The 24,689-nt window shown below is 39.8% G+C and overlaps 4 protein-coding genes across 8 annotated transcripts; 3 read left to right on the top strand and 1 right to left on the bottom strand.

Annotated features, from left to right (window-relative positions):
- Positions 1-963: 963 nt before the first annotated feature.
- On the top strand, positions 964-6,643 carry dapk3 (death-associated protein kinase 3). Of its 5 annotated transcripts, XM_079452966.1 has the most exons (10): positions 1,021-1,081; positions 1,472-1,567; positions 1,954-2,043; positions 3,039-3,399; positions 3,538-3,667; positions 4,433-4,481; positions 4,584-4,610; positions 4,716-4,868; positions 4,994-5,039; positions 5,123-6,643. In XM_079452966.1, exons 3-10 carry the CDS (start codon positions 1,982-1,984, stop codon positions 5,651-5,653), a joined length of 1,359 nt encoding a protein of 452 aa, XP_079309092.1. In that variant the 5' UTR covers positions 1,021-1,081; positions 1,472-1,567; positions 1,954-1,981; the 3' UTR covers positions 5,654-6,643. The 5 variants fall into 5 exon arrangements, with proteins under 5 accessions (XP_079309090.1, XP_079309091.1, XP_079309092.1 ...); XM_079452964.1 differs by lacking the exon at positions 1,472-1,567 and having other exon boundaries at positions 964-1,081; XM_079452965.1 differs by lacking the exon at positions 1,472-1,567 and having other exon boundaries at positions 987-1,081; positions 1,957-2,043.
- Positions 6,644-7,100: 457 nt separating this feature from the next.
- On the top strand, positions 7,101-8,758 carry LOC306892598 (uncharacterized protein). Its single transcript, XM_079453748.1, has 4 exons — positions 7,101-7,614; positions 7,811-7,907; positions 8,174-8,327; positions 8,399-8,758. The coding sequence occupies exons 1-4, from the start codon at positions 7,288-7,290 to the stop codon at positions 8,421-8,423; spliced, it is 603 nt and encodes a 200-aa protein (XP_079309874.1). The 5' UTR covers positions 7,101-7,287; the 3' UTR covers positions 8,424-8,758.
- Positions 8,759-9,304: 546 nt separating this feature from the next.
- LOC306892288 (uncharacterized protein) lies at positions 9,305-15,198 on the top strand. Its single transcript, XM_079453283.1, has 13 exons — positions 9,305-9,407; positions 10,421-11,249; positions 11,345-11,561; positions 12,006-12,152; positions 12,227-12,297; positions 12,765-12,850; positions 13,078-13,138; positions 13,235-13,310; positions 13,438-13,488; positions 13,570-13,805; positions 13,885-14,100; positions 14,184-14,272; positions 14,352-15,198. Exons 2-13 carry the CDS (start codon positions 10,482-10,484, stop codon positions 14,431-14,433), a joined length of 2,100 nt encoding a protein of 699 aa, XP_079309409.1. The 5' UTR covers positions 9,305-9,407; positions 10,421-10,481; the 3' UTR covers positions 14,434-15,198.
- LOC306892287 (polyhomeotic homolog 3) lies at positions 15,168-24,063 on the bottom strand. The gene is made up of 15 exons (XM_079453282.1): positions 24,015-24,063; positions 21,994-22,198; positions 20,858-21,019; positions 20,688-20,774; positions 20,374-20,529; positions 20,111-20,191; positions 19,314-19,545; positions 18,486-19,093; positions 17,905-17,958; positions 17,642-17,777; positions 17,325-17,566; positions 16,836-17,062; positions 16,328-16,466; positions 16,011-16,254; positions 15,168-15,849 (listed from the first exon to the last, which is right to left on the bottom strand). The coding sequence occupies exons 2-15, from the start codon at positions 22,168-22,170 to the stop codon at positions 15,695-15,697; spliced, it is 2,700 nt and encodes an 899-aa protein (XP_079309408.1). The 5' UTR covers positions 22,171-22,198; positions 24,015-24,063; the 3' UTR covers positions 15,168-15,694.
- Positions 24,064-24,689: the final 626 nt, after the last annotated feature.

The raw sequence follows: 24,689 nt of genomic DNA, 5'->3' as shown, positions 1-24,689 counted from the left end.
ATATGTTTTGTTCTCATTATATGTTTTATTCTGTATGTTTTGTTCTCATTATATGTTTTGTTCTCATTATATGTTTTGTTCTCATTATATGTTTTGTTCTCATTATATGTTTTATTCTCATTATATGTTTTGTTCTCATTATATGTTTTATTCTCATTATATGTTTTATTCTCATTATATGTTTTATTCTCATTATATGTTTTGTTCTCATCATATGTTTTGTTCTCATCATATGTTTTGTTCTCATTATATGTTTTATTCTCATTATATGTTTTATTCTATATGTTTTGTTCTCATCATATGTTTTGTTCTCATTATATGTTTTATTCTCATTATATATTTTATTCTGATTATATGTTTTATTCTAATTGTATGTTTTATTCTCATTATATGTTTTGTTCTCATTATATGTTTTATTCTGATTATATGTTTTGTTCTCATCATATGTTTTGTTGTCATCATATGTTTTATTCTCATTATATGTTTTATTCTGATTATATGTTTTATTCTAATTATATGTTTTATTCTCATTATATGTTTTATTCTCATCATATGTTTTGTTCTCAATATATGTTTTATTTCATTATATGTTTTATTCTAATTATATGTTTTATTCTCATTATATGTTTTATTCTCATTATATGTTTTGTTCTCATTATATGTTTTATTCTCATTATATGTTTTATTCTAATTATATGTTTTATTCTCATTATATGTTTTATTCTCATTATATGTTTTATTCTCATTATATGCCATTCCATGTTGAGAAATGTGGCATGTCCAACGATATATAGGCTACACGATTTATCAAACAAATGATCGCCATTATTATTATTAACTAAAGCATCACACAAACTCATTCTATTTTTCATGTAAGCCTTTGTGTGTTATCAAAGTAACCGTTCACGAAACAAGCCGTAACAAGTTTTCTAACTAAAATCAGAGCCTTGAGTGTACGAAAACCTGGCAGGCTGACGTCATCCTGCGGTGGAGCCAGAGTGACGTCAGCGCGCAAGCCACGCCTCTCAAGCGCGCCGCAACCGGAAAACACTCATTGGTTGAGGAATGCGGGCACGTTAAGGTATGTTAAGAAACTTTACGCGTTTTATGTTTTCTAGATAGTCTTATCAGCAATATAGCGCGTAACACGGCACGACATCTTTCTTATAAGTTACGTCGCGTGAAGTGTTTTGCGTGTCACAGTATTAGCCTGCCGGTGTTGTTCCTGACGGGATATAAGTTAGCCAGATTGCTACCTAAAGCAGTCAGTCAGTCTTTGATAGATATTGTGTGAATGAGAATTACATGTCAGCCTAAATTAAACGTTGGCCGGGGATTTGATGTATATAAATGTTTGCCGTTAATGTGTAAAAGCTGCATTACGGACTGTTTGTGTTATAAACACGCACAACATGACGTACAGCGTTACATTATTGTTAATGTACAGTTTTTACACTGTGGTGTTGTTCAGTTTTACGTTCCGGTGAAAGTCTGGCAGCGCTGGTTTATGGCGGTGACGTGCACAAGAACGGAATGTCTCTAAAACCTTGTTAAAGTTCAACTTCCGGTGAGGTCATGAGTAAACACGGCTGCATGTGTACCCTCCTCAGTCCCCTTATCTAGTTAGGGGTTAAGAAAACACAGTTACGCGAACGAACAGTCAGAAACCATTTATAGCTTCAACCAGGAGACCTGGGGCCTCAATAAACCTCGTCAAATAAACATTATAATCAGACACAACTGCTTAAATTCAAGACCGTTTCTCATTTTTATTATGAATATTGTATTGAGTAGACATTGTGAGTTGCTGGCGGCCTTCGAAGACTGCAGGGGACATCGATAGTAATTGTCTAAAAGAAAGAAAAAGTTAAGCATTGTCCTCCATAATGTAATGTATAAACCCAAGAGTATAAAACTCAAAGTTGAACACGACTCTTTCTGGTTGTTTTCCAGCAGAGCCGTCAGTTGAGGTCGGCGAATCATGGATGGCTTCAGACAGGAGGATGTGGAGCTTCACTATGAAATGGGAGAGGAGTTGGGAAGGTAAGATATGACATCACTCTTTACAACACTGTGTTTAACGCTGACTTTACCCGTGATCTCACACGAACAGAACCGAGCTAGCCTTATATTTTAACGTTAGATTTAAAGGCTATTATTATGAAGCAATGAAGGCGTTTAATTATATGAACTCAACTGACTCATGTCACTGCTGCTTTTAACCATTAGTAGCTATGTAGCTATGGTTTTATGTTGTGTATTTATGTTTTAATTGTAATTTTGGGTCTGCGAAGCACTTCGGCCGACACGTGTTGTTTTAAAATGATTGATTTGTTGATATAAACACGTGACAATGTCTTGTTTTTACAATGTGTCGTCTTGTCAATGTCATGGGTTGTTGTTGTTTGTTTTTCTCAGTGCAGTATAAAAAAACCAACATTACTGTGCCAGGGCCTTTTTTACAATGTCTTGGAATTTATGTCAGCACATTGACTCAATCATCGGCGCACACTGAATCAAGCCTTTCTATATATGGATGTGCGTCTTTCTCTGCTATGCTGCTGCTGCAGCATGACATCACTGACTCACAATGCATGCGCTCTCTCGCTCTGCTTAAGCACAGCTGTTGTGCAAATAAGACTGCGAGAAGCGAGACTTTCTCTGACTTCTCTTAGGCTGATTTCTGCAACATTAACTCTATTTATAGTTTGGAAATAGTTTTATATACCTGCGACATTGTCGCAATAGTACATGCTATTGTACTATTAAACCTTACAGTTACTGTGCAGTTTTTATTATGAAACGTTTGTAAACTATGCCTAGCAGACCAAAGCAGGCAAAACATCTACAATAACTTGAAAGGTATGAGAGACTTGAGTAATGTCGTGGTAGCAAAATATCACAGAGAATTGGCGGGATCTTTGACCAGCAAGAACCACAAAGTGCACCTTTGCATTGCGGCAGACAAGTGCCTCTCACTTCTCAAGGTGATGTAATTGTTTGATCTGTTCTCAGTTTCTGTTCTCATTGTCTCGCAGTGGACAGTTTGCCATCGTTCGTAAATGTAAAGAAAAGGGCTCTGGAACAGAATACGCTGCCAAGTTTATTAAGAAGAGACGGCTGTCATCCAGCCGACGGGGCGTGAGTCGAGAGGAGATCGAGCGAGAGGTGAACATCCTCCGAGAGATCCAGCACAGCAACATCATCACCCTCCACGACATCTTTGAGAACAAGACGGATGTGATCCTGATCCTCGAGCTGGTGTCTGGAGGGGAACTCTTTGACTTCCTGGCTGAGAAGGAGTCGCTGACGGAGGAAGAGGCCACACAGTTTCTCAAGCAGATCCTGGATGGAGTGCACTACCTCCACTCCAAACGCATAGCACACTTTGACTTGAAGGTATGCAGAATGGATTTAGGCTTGGTTGTGGTTAGATGTTGTGTTTAGTTAGCCATGTCGATTGCTGGTGACATTAGCCTCATTGAAATGTAAATGTGCAACAAACATATTCAATCACTGCATCACATTTTTCCGCAGCCTGAGAACATAATGCTGCTGGATAAGAATGTTCCAAACCCCAGAATCAAGCTGATAGATTTTGGAATTGCGCATCAGATTAAAGATGGAAATGAATTTAAAAACATCTTCGGAACACCCGAGTTTGTCGGTAGGTCCCTTTTTATATGTTTTTGCATGATGATAATATTGACATATAATAAGGCTGTATTTGTTAACATTAGTGAATGCATTAACTAACATGAACTAATAGTTTCGGCAATTATTCATCTCCGTTAATGTCAATACAGTTATTCATGCATTAACTCACGTTATTGTTGGAATGCTTGATTCCGATTGGCCAGTCGCAACATTATTCCCAGATGAAAACCTCTCAAAACTGATAACACTCAGTAACCCAGATGTAGCAAAACATTTTGACAGACTTTTTTGACAAATTAAATATGAAGGTTTTTTTAATAACATACCGTATATGACAATACATTTAGATATGATTAAGCCAAATTGCCTGTTCGTGACATCTGAACATCCTTTCTTACCTTAAAACGGAAAAGTAAACAGCTTTTCCTCGCATTTATGAGCAAATAAAATATTTCAAATTGACATATCATGTCTAATTTTTCTCATGTGGAAAGTAGCCGTGTAATAAGCGAGATAATGCACAAGCAGCCGGCTGTTATCACCAAATAAGGCCCTTCGGTGCGATACAAGACCCTGATCCAGATCACACTGTCGGAGCTTATAACAACCGGCTGCCTGTACATTATCCCTTGCTTAACAGACACAAATGCTGAAAAATATGAATAAGTAAATTGTTCATTGTTAGCCAATGCAAGAACCAATATTAACAAATACAATCTGATTGTAAAGCGTAGGAGGCTTATATTGATAAATCTTTACAATATTTATTTTCTAGCGCCGGAAATTGTAAATTATGAGCCCCTTGGTTTAGAGGCAGACATGTGGTAAGTCAGTTATTACTATCGATCATAATTTGACATAGTGTTCAATCCATTAGACATTTTCTGTTATTTCTGTTTTTAACCGATGCCATTCTTTGCCTGCAGGAGCATTGGTGTTATCACATATATACTGTAAGTATCAAATTGTGATCTAGTTTTTATTCCATGTTTTTTACATGCCGTTGTTCTTTGCTTAAATATATATTTATAAATATATATTTTTTTTATGTTCTTCAGTTTGAGTGGTGCTTCTCCATTTCTTGGTGAGACCAAACAAGAAACGCTCACCAACATCTCAGCTGTCAACTATGACTTTGATGAAGAGTACTTCAGCAACACGAGCGAGCTTGCTAAGGACTTCATTCGCCGACTGCTGGTCAAGGACCCTAAGTTAGTATACGTTTTTGATCCTAAACATTTGCCGTCATCCATCCAGGAATTGCTGGAAACAGAATACTTTGTCCATGATTCCTGTAAATTTACATTAAATTTCGATATTTTCCTTGAAATTTTAGGAAGAGAATGACCATTACTGACAGTCTGCAGCATCCCTGGATCAAGGTTCGAATGTTTAATTTCTCTTCCGAATTATTTCACGTTGCCATTTGTGCTTCTCTTGACCCGCTTGGCTTCACCCGCTATAGGTCATTAAGAGACGTAACGTGAGGCAAGAATGCGAGAGCAAGCCGGAGCGCAGACGTCTAAAGACCACACGTCTGAAAGAGTACACCATTAAATCCCACTCCAGCATGCCTCCCAACAACACCTACATCAACTTCGAGCGCTTCTCCCAGGTCATGGAGGAGATAGCCGTGGCCGAGGACGGCCTGCGAGAGCTTGAGAAGAACCAGCGCTCCTGCAGGGAAGACGTGGCCGCTCTGCTCTCCATCTACGATGAGAAGGAGAGCTGGTACAAAGAGGAAAACGATAGCATCGCCACAGATCTCAACCACATCAAACAGGATCTGCAGAAAGCGCAAACCCAACGCAGACAGAGCCAAGAAGAGGCCCGCGCCGCCATGCTGTCGGCCAACGCCCTCAAACGCAAGTTCTTCCGGCTAGAAAACCGATTCGAGGTCCTGGCTGAGCAGATGGGCTCCGAGGTGCGCTGGGTGGAAGAGCTGGTGCGCTCGATTTCTGCTGAGAACGACGCTCGCAGCACCGGCATGGCATGAGCAACTCTTTGCTTTCTATCTACGCAAGACTATCTAATATCTTCGCTTGGGCAGATGTAGAGTATTAAGGGCAGAAAGCTTAACGTCTTTAGGTTTTAAATGCATCAAAATGTATTACTTGACGTTAAAGTGATAGTTCACCCAAAAATATTCTGTCATAATTTCAAACCAGTATGACATTCTTTCTCCAGCAGAACACAAAAGGAGATATTTTGGAGAATATTGTCAACTGGACCCCATTCCCCTGCATTGGTTTTGTGTTCAAAGTGAATGGTGAGTCCAGTGCTGTTCGGTTACCAACTTTCTTCAAAATATCTTCTTTCGTGTCCTGCTGAAGAGAGAAAGTCATAAAGGTTTGAAATGACAAGGGGGTGAGTTAAAGATGAAAGAATTTTCATTTTCGGGTGAACTGTCCCTTTAAGTGTAAGCATTTGCCTGTGTGTTGCAGTAGACGCATGTGATGCCAGGCTGTTCCCAATGTATTGCAGTTGTATTAAAAAAGATGTGCCAGTCAGCATTAGCACACTCGGTTACTATCGCAGCATTACAAATAGCACTCAAAGTAAATGTACATTGAGAATAACGCACTACACATTCCTCTATGAGGAATGAAAGAATCTCATTGGCTTTTATTGTGATGTACGTCCGATGTGAAGCACCGTTTCGCCTATGCAACAGAAATTCTAATTTGACGTAATAGAAAGTGCTGGGAAACTGCTTTATTGAATAATATAATACTCTGCTTGTTTCATTTTCATATAGACGCTGCTGTTATTATACATATAAGTACTTTTTTGTATAAAACACACACTTCAAACATTCCTTTTGTCTTGCATGACATTCCACGTGCAGATGAGTGTCAGTGACCTGAAGTCACACTCATTTGCACAGTCAGCGATGTTCATATCCATTTGCTTTTAGTACTGTACTCACATTATTTGTTTTATTTACAAATATTATAAATGCGAATAAAAGAATTGAAGAATATGGTTATGGTGTCTTTGTTTCTGGGAGTTAAGGAGCACCTGGGTGGTAAAGTTTAATGTCTAAATGTGAACATCTATCACCGCCTTATCTTGATTTCAACATGCCCCGAGATGTTGGACGTCCGTGTGTTTTAATAACATAGAGGAATTTTTCCATCTCCATTATCACATGGTGGTGTTTTGTTAGTCAGATAAACATTTGGATTTTAGGGGATGTTGTGTTTACGTTAATATCTCAAACTAAAGTGCATCTAAGAGAGCAGTGAGGTAAACAGTGTATGAACAGAACCTGCGTCTGGCGTCGCTACGATTACTACGGAAATAACTAAAAGTGACTAGAAGTGCGGAACCGTGCATGGACAGTGTCCTTACAAAGATGTTCCAACACTATGCCATGAGCACACGTAAGAAATGTTTTCAGGAAAACACTAGATGTTATCTAAAATAATTATTATTCTTCCATTGGGAGAACAGAAAAGCAACATTGTAGATCTGCTTGATGTAGCTGTCGGCCACACTCAAAGCTGTAGAGATTCAGTCCAGCCTCAGTTAGAAAAACACAGCTGGTCCAGCCCTGACTGTATATATAAACGTCTCCGTCATTCCAGGTCAGTTTAGTCCGTATGGCACCTCGCCTCCATCTCTTTCATGATGGCCAGGTCCAACTCGGCCCAAAACACCTGCAAATGGATTCTGGCTGTCCTCACGCTGTGGTCCATGGTGTCTTTGATCATCATCGTGGTGTGGGTTACCTGGCCCCCCAAGGCTAGCATTGAACAATGCCAAGCAGAACAACAGGCCTTAATTGAAAAGATGGAAGGAGCCAAAGTGGTGAAAGAAAAAGAGCAGAGAGTCTTAAACTCAACGCTGAAGCTGAGCATCGGGAGTCAATCTGAACTTCAAGAGGAGCTGAAGATTCTTTTAGAGAGCAAGAGAGAAACGAATGCTTCTCTAACTGAGAGCATGCAGCTACAAGTGAGTCTTATCAAATTTTTACTAATAGTGAATAATTTTGTCTTTATAAGACAAAAAGTAAAAAGCCAACATTGTATTACCACACCATTTGGGACTTGGCTATGGTTATAGTGGTGTTAGGAATTGTATCGTGTGGATAGTACTGTATTGTATATCAAAGTATGCGATTGCTGACTTTTAGTTGTATCTTCTCCAGATGATCTTAAAGGAAAATGTAACAGCATTGGAAAATAAATTAATTCTGCTCCAGAATAAACATCACAGAATTTCTTCCGAGCTGGCTCAACAGCAGGGTAAGAGCGGCTAATAGACATATACATATGGGAATTCAGCGATAAGAAAGTTGTTGCGGTCACACCATTGCATGCAAATATTATTATGGCCACGTTATTAGAACATAGATTTTGTTTGCTGTTATATGTGTAAAGTAGGCCTCACTAAAATAGGTGAATCCACACTTTTTGTGGATTTTGTTATTACAGTGTGCTGAATTTAACGCTGGTATAAAACCAGCATGTGAAAGGAAATCTAAATAAATGTGTCGATTTGCTGTGTGCAGATCTTATTGAGACACTCTTGGTGAATCTGACCAGTGAAGCGCATCATTTGGAATCATGTGAAGCTTTACGTGTTGCTGCAAACAGCCAGCAAATGGCGGCAGAGAGTAAGAGGAAAGCCTGTCAATCCACAACAATTTATCTGGACAAACAACTGTGAGTCTTTAAAACCCAAACATGTCTGATACATGATGCTTATTTTACATCCTTTTTTTATCCAATTGCAGAGAGAACTGCAAGATGAAGGAATGAGGGACCAAGGATTTCCAAACCCTGACACAGAGCTCAATAGGACAAAATAATGTCCTCTTCTCTTAAACATCGGTTGAATTGTGTCCTTCAAGACATACTATCCCAAATAAATGATTACGCAGAGACCCTTTGGACAAGATTGTTGTATTCTATCGCATTACATGGTGTTGTTGTCATTTCTTAATAACTTTAATTTTGGCATAATATCTGCTGTGCAACCTTCTTTATACGGAGACTGCTTCTTGCTTTGTAAAGTCCAAACTGATAATATCTCATTCTGTATAAATAGCCCAACTAATGCATTCAGTTATAAACTATTATATACTATTTTCTCCAATCACATTTTGAACTGAACATAACTGCACATGTCTATTATTCTAATGCTTGGCCTCTCATCGGTTTGTTTACAAACTAAACATTTGTTTATGAATATACATTTACATGTGTTTAATACTTCAATATAAACTTAAACAAAGACTGAATAAACAGTAAAACATTATTAAATGATAAATACTTTAAAAAAATATGTTTAATGTTAATCAGGGTTAATGTTTTTAACTCCGACGAATAAACAACCGTCAAAAAAACAAATAAGTCAAGTCAGCTTTAGCGCTTTTTACAATTTTCATTGTTACAAAGCAGCTGTACAAGAAAACATTGATTATAAGCAAAACATACAAGCTTATGCAAGTCAAATCACAGGGATACCTCCCTGAAATGCTTTTTTGCAGGTTGAGATGTTTGGTAAACCATTAATAAAAGTGTAGTAACCATACAGGCGGGTAGATCAAATGCTGTATTTGTTACAGTTGTACTACAAATAGTTTGGTGTCTGTACCATTTTGCACTGGAAATGCAAAACAAGACAGGGGGATGCTGTCAGATGATGAGAGGGGAGAGGGGAGGGAGGAGCACACCACACAACTTCCGGATTCAAAACGGATCAACTGCAGCTCGAGCTTTGTAAACAAGACAATCCAATGAGTAAGTGATCCTCTCTTAAACTGTAAACACATTATTAAATGTTACACAGTGGCGGGTGAAACTGCATTTAAAGACTTTGAGGGTAACTTTATTCCGACTCGGTGTTTTCATTGGCTTTGCGTGGAGCTGCTAATGCTAATGTCCCTTCACAACACGTCTCGGCTTCACTTTTTAAATAAAAATAATTTAATGAAAATACGACTTAATGGGTTTCTTTATATCGGTTGTTGTTTTAAAGCTAATGTTGGAGCTACAGTATATGAAATTGGTACCAAAATAGTGTGTTGATTTGCTCTTGCATAGGTGTAACGTTAGCCAGCTCGCTTTCGCTCGTGTTCGGTGACGAAATATAATGAATATATATATTAATTTAATAAATACATATATTTTTTGCTAATAAAATGTATTGAGTAGGTAAAGTAAGATTTTAAAAAGCCTGACAACCTGTTCAATGTGCATGGGTCACGTGATTTCGCCATATTTTTCAACGAATGTTTGACAAACTACTACATTTGTTATGAATAATGTTTATTTTTCCCCCTCAACAAAAAAAACCATGTATCATTATACTTATTCTATTTATTTATAAACTAAATTAAACAAACCAACAGTTTTGTTTATCAACTGGCTCTGAGATACACGGGAACGCGCGCGCGCGCCTGACCCCCAGTTAACTTCTGGGTTGCGTTTGGCTAGCTAACTACTTATATTTCATTTAATTTATGTTTATGCTAATTTGTATTAATTTTATTGTATTAAACGATTTGTTATTAATCATTTTATTAAATAAACAATTTGTTGAATGGATTCTGTATTTTGGTGGCTTTTAAAGAAACCGTGAAGTATGTTGACATTGGTATCGCTGTTCTTCGCAGTTTCTTTTGCTTGTTGCTCTATTGTTGGTCAATGGAGCCTTTTGTCACGCTAAAGCTGATATGCCATTAGTTACACGTTGATCAAAACTCGTCCTAAAAAGGATTGCATCTCTAATCTCATTGTGGGTTTCTCTGCAGGCCGTCCAAACAAAACCGACCACAATTCTGCAATCGCGCTGAGACATCAATCGCCGCAGGAATGAGTTCCTCAGACGACAACTACGCCTCACACCGTCGAAGGAACCCTCGCAGGACCTGTCGGCCTATTGTTGAAGAACCGGACAAATCCCACACACCTGCTTCAGGTGGCAAAGTTTCCGTTTTGCATAGGAACAACAGCAAAATGACGGAAGATTTGCATCCTGCCAGATCACGTGGATTACGCAAAACCAGGAATGACAAGCAGAAACCTCAAGCAGTCAGTCTAAGTGCCTGTCCTAAAAGTTTACCCAAATGTACACGTCAAGGAAGATGCCTAAATGGACACGTGTCGGCAAATTCGCACAAACCTGAGCCGATAAAACGCCCCAAACCCAAATACCCGGCAAAGACTACAAAAAGATCTCGCAAGGGAAGAACAAAATCAGATGTTGAACCTTGTGAGAAAGCGGACGTTCCCACTTCAAATGATGGAGATTGTTTTAAAAGACTGGAAGATTCGGAACCCGCTGCGAGCGCCGGCTCACAAAACGCTGCCAAATCATACCGGACATGTCTTCGGCCCTCCAATAAAAATCTAGACCTTGTTTCTCCAGGACTTTTCACACGCACCGCATTAATGCCTCAAAAGCAGAAAATCTCCCGTCACACTAAAAACGGTGGTAGTTCAAGTCCACACACACCAAAACGGATTAATGTCCGGCCCGGCCCTCTTCTCAGCTCCACACCAAACTCCAATCTGGAATCTCTTAATCGAGCGGACAGTAGTTGCTCACCATGTCATCGGGACGTCACACAGTCGAGTCCGGTAAAGGCGTGCGTCACAGCATGTGTAATAGTCATTGAAGCACGATTGAGTGTCCCTGAATTAACCAGGTTTTATATTTGTGGTTTTCCTGTCAGCTGTCTTCCCCAGATGTCAAGCCATTAAGAAAGTGCAAAACCCAGAGGCTCCTGGCAGCGGAGAGGCCAGCCGGTCGCAAGAAAAGAATTGTCCATGAGCGTCCGGGTTCATCTCGCCCTCCAAAACGCAGCAGGAAAAGTGAAAGCTTTTTAACAGAATCTCCTCAGAAGGAGCCCTCGGTTGAGACGCCTCCTACCAGTAGAACGGAGGAACAGGGTATACCGACGTTTTTGCACGATACTAATGTATTGTAATGATGTAGATCAGTGGTCTCCAACTTGGTGCCCATGTGAACTCTGTACGGTGCCCGCTAAACACAGGGCTCACCAATAATGCTCAAGACAGTTGACAAATCTGTGACTATACGACCAGCCAAGTGCTACATCGTCATGAAAGTTTATTATTAGCAAGTGTTATAAGCTTTAATATATTCAAGTGCAAAAATATCTGAAAGAAAACAGAATTTGGTTCTGTGAGCGTAAAAATAAGGCATCGCATGTTTAAAGTTTGAAAGTATGTTATCAACAAGTAGCCCTCTAGAGGATTTTTTATATTTTGGTAGCCCCTGCTTACAAAAAGGTTGGAGACCCCTGATGTAGATCAAGTCCATTTTACATTCGCCATGCTATTTCATGTCAGTGACTGTAATGTGTCCAGCAGATCCGAGCTTGTCCTCTGACCTCTCCATCGAGCTGAGCCTGCAGGAGGAGCTCCAGCCTTTCTATCACTCTCTGTCCCTGCAGGAGGAGGAGGATCAGGATAATGAGGAAGAGGAGCTTCCCAGTTTCTTGCGGCAGGACAATAAAAGTAAGTCAGTTCTGATGGGGGTCAGATCTGGTGTGTTGGAGAACAATGTGATCATGTAAATGCTTTAACCGTAGAGCCTTCGTCAATCTCGGAGGGACTTTGTGTGTGGTGTAAACTGAGAAAATACCCCTATTGGCCGGCAGTGGTAAGTACCAGGAGTGTGCGTCATTCAGGGAATTGTGAATTCATAAGACATTTTAAAGGGTTAAAGGGATTGTCCACCTAACAATGAAACTTCTGTCCTCATTTACTCCCCCTCGAGTTTTTCCAAACCTGTATAAATGTCTTTGTTCTGCCAAACACAAAGGAAGATATTTGGAAGAATGTCGGTAACCGTGCAGATCTCGTCCACATTGACTCACATAGTATATCTTTTCCCTACTATGGCAGTAAATGGGGTTTGAGATGTGTGTGGTCTCTGACATTCTTCCCAATATCTTTCTTTGTGTTTAGCAGAACAAAGTCATTTATACAGGTTTGGAACAATCTGAGGTTGAATAAACGATTTTTGCGTGAACTGTCCCTTTAATGAATGTAAGGAATTCATATAACTGCAGCCATATATTAAGAAATGTAAAAATTTGATGAATGAATCACTTATTTGTTCTGTAGGTTAAAAGTGTCAATCACAAAATCAAAAAGGCCAGCATCGTCTTTATTGATGGCTATATAATTGACCAGAAGAGAATCAAAAAAGGGTAAGAATTCACCGGTCATCATAATTTCAGGCAATCGCTCGTAGTACACCTTTATTTATTCTTTTTTTTAAACATATCCACACTACAGTTTTTTGTTTGTATTAACCTTGTCTTTAAAACATGCATTTATAATCTTGCCATTGCACACAAAAGGGCATTTCGCTCTTGTACGGTTGTATTTATTATTCAGTTTACTCTTTAATTTTGGTTGGTTGCTGCTTTTTCAGGTTTTCTGTGTCACTGCGGACCCTGAAGCCTTTTAATTGCGAAGACTTCGACAAACTGGTGGTAAAGTATAACGTTTTCTTTATAAACTATTACAAACTAATAGTTAATGCTGTATAAATTGCCTTTAAATCCAAGCATGTTTGTTTAATTTTATAGGACATAGCAAAGGCAAAGTACGGCAGTGCTTTAACCTGGTCTCTGGAGCTGATATCAGACTATAAAATTCGAATTGGTATTCATCTCTAGTTGTTTTGATGCTTTAAAGAAAATCAAATGGATCTCACTTAGATTTGAACTTTAATGTTTTACTCGTAAATGAAGTTGGATTGAGAAATGACATGCTTCCTGTTTCCTGGCAGGATGTGGCTCCTTCGTTGGTTCCCTTATAGAATACTGTGCTGCTGACATCAGTAGGTCTTCTATATCACACATACACTCAAGTCTACTTGTTTTCTAATTCTAGAAGTGATGGTGTAATTCTGTGATCTCAGGTTGCCCAGTGAGGAGGAAATATACAGAGGGGACGTCTGTTCTGACCTTCCCTAGTCAAGAGATCCTGAGTGAACAGAATCACGATTTCGATAATTCTGAGGATATCATTTTGCCAGAACACGATGATGTCTCAAAGAAAGTGCTGCCGGACCGTGCCAAAGCTGCGCGAAATCGCGCCAATGTCCACCTCGTTGACTTCATTGTCAGTGGTCGAAAAGTCGAAAACCGCTTGCTGGTAAATATTTTCTTAAATGAGCACATTTAAGTTCTGAGGACACAATGCATGTAGTGGCGCTCTTGGTTTCTGGATACAGGCAGTTATAAACGGCGATGAATCATCTCGATGGATGCGAGCCCTCCGGAAGCCCACCCGCCAGTGGGTCGACGTGTACCTGGAAGACGAGGAGCAGGTGGATAAAGTGTACAGTTACCTGAACGAGGTGTGTGACAGCTCTCCGCATATAAACACCTGTCTGGAGAAAATCCAGGCCGACCGGATCAGTCTTATTCTGGACGTGCTTCTACCTGAGGTAATCCCTTTCATATATCAAAACATTTAATAATACTCTTTGTGCTCGTGCGTGTTGAATCAATGAAATAAACTGCGTTGCAGGCAATCATCCACGCCATTGCTGGAGTCCACCAGCTGTCTCTGGAGAAAGCAGAGGAGAAATATCGCAGCGGGCCGTGCTTCAGTAACAGGTAGATGAACACGAGTGTTTGTGAGGCTGTTGGACTTGTAACCCCCTTAAACTGAGTCCATTTTTGTTTTTGGTTTCAGAGAAAGACAAGAGTTCGACATGATGATTGAACAACAGATGAAGCTCAAAGAAATCAGACTGTGTCGAAAACAAAAAGACTAAAAGCAAATTGCGTATTTTAAAGAAACACAGGTCATTTTTATATAAAAAGTCTCTTTTGACAGCACTTAATCATTTTATATGAGAAATTAAATACAGATTGCTTTTGCCAAATAATTAAGTTTTCCAAAACTAAATGTATCGTGTAGTTTTGTCTCTGTTGCTGTGTGTCTGTGGAAGAGTGTCTTACAGAAACGTCGTCAAAATATGGTGCTGTCAATGTGTATGTGCCTGGCTTGCTGTGGACAAATACATCAACTTCATTGGTCAGTTTATGTAGCATAACTCACCCTCGTGTCATTTCAAACCTGCATATGACTCTACCTGACACAAAAGATGATATTTAGAAAAACGCTAGCATACAAAGAACACTGATCCCAATTGACTTACATTTGTCAATGGACATTTGCTAAATATATTTTGTGTTCCGCAGAAGAAAGAGCCACATACAGGTTTGGTACAGGTGGAGTGTGAATAAATGCTTACAGACTGTTTATTTCTGGGTGAACTATCAAGTGTGTGAAAGTTGTGTTTCATTTGCTTATAATGGACTATCTTTAAATGTCAAGCTGTGTGTATTAAATCTCTTCTCTAAACTTTTCTCAAATTCTGCGAGATGTGCATCTTATTGCGGAATAATATTACTATTAACTTCCGTTTTGTCATTGCATAAAAGTACAGTTCAGGGTCTTTGCAGAAATGTTTCTATGGAGCCAAACGCTAACTGCTTATTGTTTATCAATAAACTTTTATTGTACAACACCCATATATACAGTATATACTCTGCATTATTGTAAACATGGGAGTTATTCTGAAAAGACCTTCATATTTAAACAGTTATGTGTAAACGTTTCGCTTTAAATACTTTGTAGATTATGTACCGTGACGTCCAGCTACTGGTTATCGTCCCTCATTCTTCAATATAGAAAGGTATTTTCTAGCTGGTCTGTTTCCCTTAAATGCAATATACAAGTTCACGATATACATCAGATATTATACACGAAACCTTGTGCAAGTCATTGAACGGAATGCGATCAGAATAACAAGCTCACCGTGAAACGGGTAAGATCTTGTCTGAGGTATCTGAAGAGGGCAGAGTCCTCACGAATGTCTACAGTATCGATACAATGGCCACGTATTTACAGGAACTATGGCACTTAAGTGGAAGTAGATCTTCAAATGTGGTATGGCTGGATGGGACCGAGAGGGAGTAAACCGTATTTGAGATTTGGAACACTTTCCAACGCTCAACGAGACGATGGACTCAAGGTTCTTTGAGAGAGTTGATGCGTGCACATATTTTGAGAGCAGGGCCAAGTTTAATGTTCATAGCGCTCATGAGGTGATCCTCCGTCAGCAGTAACAGCGCCTGTCCGTCAATCTCCTGCGAACGAAACTCTGCGGCGAGTTCGTGACACCCTGAGAACATAGAACAGGATAAAGACCCTACATATATCAAAATGATCTGCTAATCAGAAATGATATGAAACCACACAATGGAGTCCAGTGGTGTGGCGGCGCGAGGGTAATGGCACATTCGGTCTTTTCTTTCCACAGAAGACACATTCAAATGCATGTACCTGGTAAGGAGGCGATGAAGGAGCACACGTTCTCCACGCTCCACTGCGACGGTCTCGAGTCAAGAAAGCAGACCGAGCTGCTGCAACTCTCCACCCTGCTCTGTTCTCGCTCTCTGTCCTGCTCTTTCTCTCTCTCCACCTGCAGACGGAGTCTGGTTGTCATCGGGCCGGGTGGATCCTCTTCCTCTCTCTCGATCCACATGGAAACACTCTGACTGTCACCTGTTGGATGCGACTCTTGCAGCTGCTTAAGGACACAGTTTGTTACAGAAAGTCACACATGGTGTAATGGTCAGTCGTTGGATGTTCTGACTGACCTTTCTGAAGTAGTGTTCCCTGGACACGCTTTTTATACGGCTGGGTGGTCTCCCGCGCCTTCCCATGGGTCTGTGGGGCCAGCGGCTAATTTTATCCGTCCTCAATAGGTTAAGACGCTTTTTACAGCTCACGTTGAATCTGTTAGAGATAAAGAGAGATGTTTTTGTTTGTTGAGGCAAGCGTGTACAGTTTTGATCGCCATCTCTGTTTAAACATAGAATTGTTACATTGCGTACTTTTTTACGTGAGTTGAAGTTAATTTAAAGGGACAAAATAAGTCATTTATTGACTCTCGTGATGTTCAAAACATGTGTTTGACAAAAGAACATATTTGGGGTTTTCTGTTCATACAATGGAAGTCAATGGGGGTGTTTTTTGGTTACCAATATTCTTCAAAATATTTTCTTTTGTATTCTGCAGAAGATAGAAAGTCAGACAGGTGTGGAATGCCATGAACGTTTAATGACAGAAGATAATAAGGTTTTATTTTTGATGTTCGAGTCTCACCTTCTGACGCACGTCATGGAGCAAAAGCGTTTGGATCCGAGGAAGGTGTGAGCGAAGCCCCTCTTCCCACAGAACTCACATTCCAACACATCGGTCATGTTTTCAACTGTCTGCTCTGAACTCGAGTCGTCATCCATCAGGGGCGTTCCTCCGTCAGCGTCTCTCCCTCCATCTTCCGGTAGCGTGGCCCGCAGGTTCATCTCCTGGCTTCCCAACACGTGTCTTACCTGCAAAAAAGACAAGCACATCAACACTGGACCTACCAAGCTGTTTTTGTGGTTTGGACGTCTAAAAGTATGGAACACTGCGATGGATTCCAAAATGGATGAGAAAGTACATGTGGCCGCAGACCCCTACCGAGCCTCACCGTATCCCTCTGTGCTCTCAGAGTCGGAGAGAACTTTGGCTTCATCAGAGAAGCATTAACCATGGGCGCGATTAAAGCCTCATGGCGGCTGTGAATTGCTACTTGTCAACCAGTGGACATACCGGGAACGGCTCCAGGCCCTCTCGGATGACGAAGCCCTCAATGAGGTGTGTGAGGATGTGAGGTCTAACGATGGCCTTTGAGGGCTGACCCTCAGGGTTCCCCGGAAGGCTGGCTGGGGGAAGCCTGCTGGAGCTTCTTACCGCAGAAGAGAGTAGGGAAGGGGGGGAACCCTTGGCATAGGCGGGGTCCTCCGACGTGTCGATCACTGGCGGTATGCCCGGCTGGTCCTGATCAGCTGTGCCTGAAGAAGAGCTCAGTTCAGATGGTTGTGCAAAAACTCTAATTATGGGTCTTACGTTTGGATGCGCGGATGTACCTGTGCAGTTTTCTGGCTCTGCTGTTACATCATCAGAGGTCGTCTGGGGCTCGGCCGGTGGAGATGTTGGTGGTGGGGTGGGCGTTTCGTTTCTCAAAACATTCTTTACCAGATTCGTTACACCCGTTTCTTTCGCCTGTCAAATGTCATAACAGAAATGAAAGGCACAGTTTACGCAAAAAGTCATCAGTTGTTAATTTTTAAACCTGCAGAACACAAAAAAAGATATTTTGAGAAATGTCTCGGTGGTTTTGTGTTCATACAACAGAAGTCAACGGGGTCCAGTGTGGTTCAGTTTTTCGAAGATTTGGAACGACCTGAAGGTGAGATAATAGTAAGAATTAGTGAACTATCCCTTTAAAGCTGCGATTCGTATTTTGCCTCTCTATCGCCATCTATCTTTTCAACATCGAATTGCAGGTTACTTTACGTTATTTATGTATATAAGTGGATATCGTAGTATTTTTGCAGCTTTAGAACAGAAATTGTATTATACAATACAGAAAGTAAATTATATTTTATTGGTAGTCCAAACCTGTAAGATTTTCTTTCGACTTTGCAAAGCAACAAGTGTTTTAAAAAAGCACCATGAATGTATAAAGAAGTCAATACAACTTGTGATGTATTCAAAGCTTTCTAAACCTTCTGCAAGAGCTTTATGTGAGGAAAACTCCAAAGTATACGTAATCATTCTGTAAAATATATAATTGCTCTCTTTTGTGTTCCCTTGAACAATTCAAATCTAAACGTCTTACTTTGCTGAAAAGAATAATAAACAAATGAGGACTTTTGCAGAACTCCTTTGCGTTATAAAGTTCCACAGATGGCTTTGAGGCATACTAACCGCAGGTGCTTTTGTCTGTGTAGAAGGCTGCACCTTAAGGTCCACGGCCACTGTCTGCGGTGGTGGAAGATTTTGAAAGGGAAGTTGAACCTGAGCTTCAGTGACCGGACGTTCCTCTTCAGACACCAGCACATGGTCAGACTGGACGGCCACAGTCTGAACGGAGCGCAGAGACAGTCTCGGAGGCTGCATCAGTCTGGGCAGGGCCATCGTGAGAGGAGGGGGACAGGCGAGCGGTGAATACTGGGAGAGCGGCTCTAGTGCCGGGCCCAGGTGAAGGGGTGGCGGGTTGGGGAGTGTTGCAGGGGTAAACGTAGAGGTAGACACTACGGCTTGCTGATTGGCTGGTTGATTTGTGGAAGAGGGCACAGAGAAGAGATCGTTGTTCTGCGATTGGACGGTGGCTGTGGTGGGAGTTGTACGGGTCTGCAGGGCGAGGGGTGGAGGAGAGCCGGCCCGTGACGTGACACGCAAAGCGATGGGCTGGACTTGTCTTAGATCGCTGGTGCTCTGCTGTATAAAGAGATGGTGCGGTGTCGCCCTCTGGCTGGGAGGGCAGTGCAGATGGTGTCTGACCAGAGTATGCGACTGGACTGGTGAGAAAGTTGCTGCGGTAGAAACAGTCATTTAGAGCAAACAGAAAATATTTAGTTTTAACGGCACTTAATGTTTCTATAGAAAATATCTTTGTTATTGATACTGAACCAACTTGCTTTTTCTGTTGCGTCAACACATCTACATTGTTTAAAGAGCAATTATTTACCACATTTTACATTATGAAATACAGTGCTGTACATGGAGATGTAAGTGTGAAATGGTGAAACTTACAGGGTGCAATGAGTGGATGGGTTGATGGTGGCTGGGTGACATCGGTCAAACATGACTCACTTCGAGAGGTTTCGACCAGATTCTGGGGTATCTGTGTAGACTTCAGTGGGCAAATAGACATTTTGGGAAGGGGGGACACGAGCGTCTGGCCTTGAAGGGACGGCTTGAACTGGATGTTGTGGGGAGCGGCAAGAGATCCTGAGAGATTCGTGCGAAGAGCCAAGCTCTGAACCTTAAAGGGACAGTTCACCCAAAAATACAAATTCTATCATTATTTACATACACCCTCATGTTGTTAAAAAGCTGTAAATTTTTTCTTTATATCAAGATTTTTAAGAAATATCTCTGTGGCTTTGTGTCCAAGAAATGGACGTCAACGGGGACCCTGGACAACTTGTTTAGCTTAAAGGGATAGTTCACCCAAAAAATTTAAATTCCGCCTTCATTTATTCACCCCGATGTCATTCAAAACTGATTTATGACTCATTGTCAGTTTTGGTGAACTGTTCCTTCAAGAAACACAACAAACTTAGCAAAAACAGTCAATGCACTCATTATTTAATGTACACATCGTGTTTTGCACCATCACCACATTTATATTTAGGTTTATTTTACACAAAACTTTACGATTTGGTTTTATTGACATTACGGTACATGGTTTTCAATATGTATTATTGAAATATACAGTATAAAATACACAGTAATATATTAATATATGTATAAATACTATGTATTTAAATTTAAACATTTCTAATATAATATTTAAGAGAAGATACATAGAGCAAAGTCTTTCTTACCTGTGATGATGCTGACTGAGAGGACGAGACTGTTAGATCGGGTTGAACAGCAGCTACAGTTGCCGCAGGGGTGAGAATCAGCTAGAGAATAAGAGACAATTGAAAAATAAAAATAGAGAAAATAACAGATAAAAGGCACACAACAGGGAAGAATGAAATGAAAAGAAAGCATAACAAACCAATCAGTAAATCAGTGGAGATGACCTAAGAACATTAACATGAAGTCTTTTTAAAACACAGATGAACAGTAAATACATGCTTACCATCTGAGTGCGCAGGTACATTTGGGCCTGGCTACCTGTGGGAGAGCTGTTTCCTAGGAGCATGGTCTGCTGGGATATGGCCCCTCCTGTGCTATTGGAGCTGCTGGCCTGGATGCGGCCAATTGGCTGAGTTACAGGAGACGTTGGCATGGTGATCTGTAGAGAGGGGAGAGGGGTGTTGTTGTATTCACCTTTGATAAAAAGCTCAGAAAAAGTCTTTGTTTCACAATCTCGTATGTGTAAATGAAATGCGTTATGAAACGTCTTTGCCATAAAGCTCAAATAAATCGTACTAGAAATAAGAAAGCACTTACTGATGTCTGAGTCACACTCGCCAGAGTTACATTTCCATTGGTGACTGGAGGAGAAGATGTGAGCTGCCTGCCGTTAGTTTGTGATGCCTGATAAGTAATGGGATGTCGCTTAATGTCATAGATAATATGAAACTACAAACAAAACTCTTTCCGTTCATGTTTCCTCATACCTGCTGTGTAGTGGCCAGGATCTGTGCAGCAGTCAGGTTTTGTTGATGTTGCTGTTGTAAAGCAGCTGTTTGTAGCAGGATGTGCTGTTGTTGGGCAGCATACATCTGCTGCAGGTACTGAGCTGTCATGCTCTGTGGTCTGTGCAATGTCTGTTGAATTACCTGATTCAACACCACATCATACTGCATTGGACTCAAACATTTTTGTTTATGACTTTCAGCCACAATAGCTCAGCTACAAGTAGTCTAACAAACGATGAAGCTACAGTAAGTCCATCAAACAGTTTAGCTACAAATAGTAAAACAAGCAATTTAGCTACAGGTAGTAAACCAAACAGCTAAGCTACAAGTAGCTCACTCCAACAAACATATGAGCTACAGGTAATCTAACACACAGTTGAGCTACAAGTAATTCACCAACCAGTTACAAGTAGTTCACTACACCAATCAGCTACGGTACAGGTAGTCTACCAAACTATTGAGCTACAAGTAGTCCACTCCACTAAACAGCTAAGCTACAGATACTCTAACACATAGTTGAGCTACAAGTAGTCCACCAACCAGATAAGCTACAAGTAGTTCACTTCACCAAACAGATGAGCTACATGTAGTCTTGCACATAGTTGAGTTACAAGTAGTCCACTCCACCAAACAGTTGAGATACAGGTAGTCCAACATACCAAATAAGCTACAGGATGCTGATATGTGAAGTTCAACAAACAGCCAAGCTACAGACAGTCTAACAAAAGAAACTACAAACAGTTCAGCTACAGGTAATCTAACCAGCTGCTGAGCTACAGGTAGTCCAACAAAGAGTTGAGCTATGTTTTACAGTATGTAGTCAAACATCACAAATAAGATACAGGAAATTGATACACAGGTAGTCCAACAAACAGTTAAGCAACAGGTAGTCCAACAAACAACCAAGCTGCACACAGTCAACTAAACAATACAGAAAGTTGAGCTATAGAAAGTCCAATAAACAGTTGGGCAACAGGCAATCCACCAAACAGTTAGATTAACTATTGGTAGTCTTTTACACGGAATCGCAGTTCTGTCTGTTCTTGATTTAGTAAACATTTACAATATCATTTGTTTTATGTGTGACTGGTGGGCACCAACTGGTGGAAAATTACCTGGACCGCCTGCCTGTCTGAAGATAGATTTCCTAAAGTGGTGGAGATGGCCTGGGTGCTGATGGGAGTGTTTGGTCTGGGGGTGGAACTGACTCCTGTGTTGTTGGTGCTGGAAGCTGCCGGTACACAGCTTTGCCCCTCCACCTCCTCTATACCCTGTTTCTCTGCATCACCCATCAGTGTAGTTTGCTAGTCAGCTGAGAAACTGCAAAAACATAAAGTCAACTACCTTCACCTGCCACAAGTTGATCTGTTTTTGTACGTTAATTAAAATAAAATAGTAAATCTAGAGATTGCAATATAAAATGTATATCAAACAAAATACAAATATAAAAATCGAATTAGAGAACAAAGTAAAACATGAAAGCAAGCATCCTGAACCAATGGAATAGTTAACGATCAACATCTCCAGTTGCATGTTGTCAATATGCCCCTAACACTGACAATGTTGAAGAAAAGATTAAGATATATTTGTTACATTTCAAATATTTAACATTTCTTAATTTACTTTGTACAGTAACCAGAGATATCAGACTAATACAGAAAAAAACTCAAATGTATACTTGGCAAAAAAACTTGTTAAATTATAGACAAATATAATAATTATACTTATGATTGGCATTTACAGAAATAAAGAAATCTAGAAATGTTTTAATATATGTCATACGCTTTCAAATAACAGATAATAGAGACATCATTTGGGGATATTCGGCTATGAAGCCAATATCGCAGATTAAAACCAAGACCACTGCACAAATCATTAAAGTCAAAGTGATGTCATAAATGGCCTCATCACAGATTACAGCAATATTTATGCTGTCGGTCAAAGAGTTGTCTATATAGTGACCAACTAACAACCATCATAAAACTTAAATTACAGCTCACATGAATATTTTAATTTTAATATCATACGATATCAATTGAGAATTGTACAAACTTTAGCCTATACTATTTTTACATTGTACTCACTATGTGTTACTGCGTTAAACTTACTATACTGTTACCGACTATCAAGGTCCCTTTTGTATTTCATTTGATACGTGTATCTTTCGTTAATCTTTCGTTCCTTCGTACTAACTTATTTAAATCATACATGCATATTATTCCTGCTATTATTTACAAAAGCATATTATTTTCTTTCATTCAATTTACATCAGTCCATTTAAACCATATAAAATGCCTATTGTATCATGTTTGCGACCTCATGGATATGCGCAAAATCCGCTCGTGCTTTGAACCTTGGCCTACAGCATTCAATAACACACCTAAATGTATGTTTTGTATAGATTACAATCATATTTTCTAAATAAGTATTACTTCAATAATTTATTGAATCACTTTTATTGACTTTTTGTTGGAAAACAGTTCATTTGTTTGCATAATTAAAACGTGCGCCTCCGCTCGCATGGCAGTAGCCAAAGATCATCTTAATGTAAATCTTAATATAAACACGTACAGCTTGTATAAATTCGATCGTTTTAATTACATCAGTTTTTATGAGCCTCGTGATTTATAACAGGTCCTATTCAATCTGAAACTATAGCCAACAACATACAGAATTTGTCATTGACACTTCAGATTTGAAACTGTAAACAGATAAAGATTCTCCATTTGAATTGGACTAGCAATAACCAACACTATAGCCTATTATTATTTTATAACCAGCAAAATGTACAGATTAAGACATAAATTCTTAATAATTCACAAAAGGGGGAAAGGAAATGTATCACCATATGTCTGGAGAAAACATGCGTCTTTTCCGACATACGATTTTGTTTAAGATGCTGCAGACACCTCTCTTAAAAATGTATTTCACAATCCCATGACGTGAAGAAACGCCCACCAGTCGAGCTCTCCATATAACATTTGACACTTAAATTATTTTAAACAAACGATTTGACGAAAATAATTCCTACAATACATTTTAATAAGGTTTTTATTAGGATTGGGAAATCGTGCCGTCGTGACGCTTTTCCTCGTGCAGTGTTCTCGTGAAGGCGCATCAGTTGAATGCGTGTTACCTGCCTGATGTGAACGCGTCCTGTCACGGCCTCAGTCATGTTATAATGCGACAGTGAGCTCTAAAATGGAGATAAAAACAAAACTGCACAGAGGTAGAGACATTTCCGAGCCAGCAGCACCGCTTGCTGTGTAGGAGGACTTCATGCAGCGATGCTCTTACGACTTTAATCGAGCCGGTGCCTTTTAAAGATGCTTTGCTGATCGTATCAAACAACGCACGGTTTCAACAGCTAAACTGTTTGATTCAGAAAAAAACCCGAAGATGAAGTTGTCTGTTAGCCTAGATGAAGCGCACTGGTCTATCAACAAGAAACACGCATACATATTAAAGCACTATGCAGAATAACGTTAAAAAAACAAATTCCAACACACAAATGATTACTTGAACTTTATTTAGTTTTTACAAAACACTGGAAATTCCTGCTGGATTGAACCTCCTACCAATTTGGGAGAAAAGTTTGAGATAAACTAATGCACTGCAGATATTATTTGGTTATAAATGCGCTATAAGATTAGATTAGATTCAACTTTATTGTCATTACACATATACAAGTACAGTGTAACGAAATGTAGTTTAGGTCTAACCAGAAGTGCAGTTAGCAAGTGCAGGATATACAGTTAGAATAAATACTGGATAGGCCTATAATATTGAGAAAATATTAAACAGTGGGCAT

The sequence above is a fragment of the Barbatula barbatula genome (genome assembly GCF_947034865.1).
Source record: "Barbatula barbatula genome assembly, chromosome: 3".
In the NCBI taxonomy this organism is placed as follows: Eukaryota; Metazoa; Chordata; class Actinopteri; order Cypriniformes; family Nemacheilidae; genus Barbatula; species Barbatula barbatula.
This window is presented reverse-complemented; position numbering and strand designations above follow the sequence as displayed.

Coding starts and splice junctions, on each gene's coding strand:
- dapk3 (XM_079452964.1), top strand. CDS start 1,982: ATGGATGGCTTCAGACAGGAGGATGTGGAGCTTCACTATGAAATGGGA. Junction 4,482..4,583: donor GGTTTAGAGGCAGACATGTG/GTAAGTCAGTTA, acceptor CTTTGCCTGCAG/GAGCATTGGTGTTATCACAT. Junction 5,040..5,122: donor TGCAGCATCCCTGGATCAAG/GTTCGAATGTTT, acceptor CACCCGCTATAG/GTCATTAAGAGACGTAACGT.
- LOC306892598 (XM_079453748.1), top strand. CDS start 7,288: ATGATGGCCAGGTCCAACTCGGCCCAAAACACCTGCAAATGGATTCTG. Junction 7,908..8,173: donor CGAGCTGGCTCAACAGCAGG/GTAAGAGCGGCT, acceptor TGCTGTGTGCAG/ATCTTATTGAGACACTCTTG. Junction 8,328..8,398: donor ATTTATCTGGACAAACAACT/GTGAGTCTTTAA, acceptor ATCCAATTGCAG/AGAGAACTGCAAGATGAAGG.
- LOC306892288 (XM_079453283.1), top strand. CDS start 10,482: ATGAGTTCCTCAGACGACAACTACGCCTCACACCGTCGAAGGAACCCT. Junction 11,250..11,344: donor ACGTCACACAGTCGAGTCCG/GTAAAGGCGTGC, acceptor TTTTCCTGTCAG/CTGTCTTCCCCAGATGTCAA. Junction 14,273..14,351: donor GGGCCGTGCTTCAGTAACAG/GTAGATGAACAC, acceptor TTTTGGTTTCAG/AGAAAGACAAGAGTTCGACA.
- LOC306892287 (XM_079453282.1), bottom strand. CDS start 22,170: ATGGGTGATGCAGAGAAACAGGGTATAGAGGAGGTGGAGGGGCAAAGC. Junction 17,959..18,485: donor CACAGACAAAAGCACCTGCG/GTTAGTATGCCT, acceptor TCTCACCTTCAG/GTCGTTCCAAATCTTCGAAA. Junction 17,778..17,904: donor GGACCCCGTTGACTTCTGTT/GTATGAACACAA, acceptor GACATTTGACAG/GCGAAAGAAACGGGTGTAAC.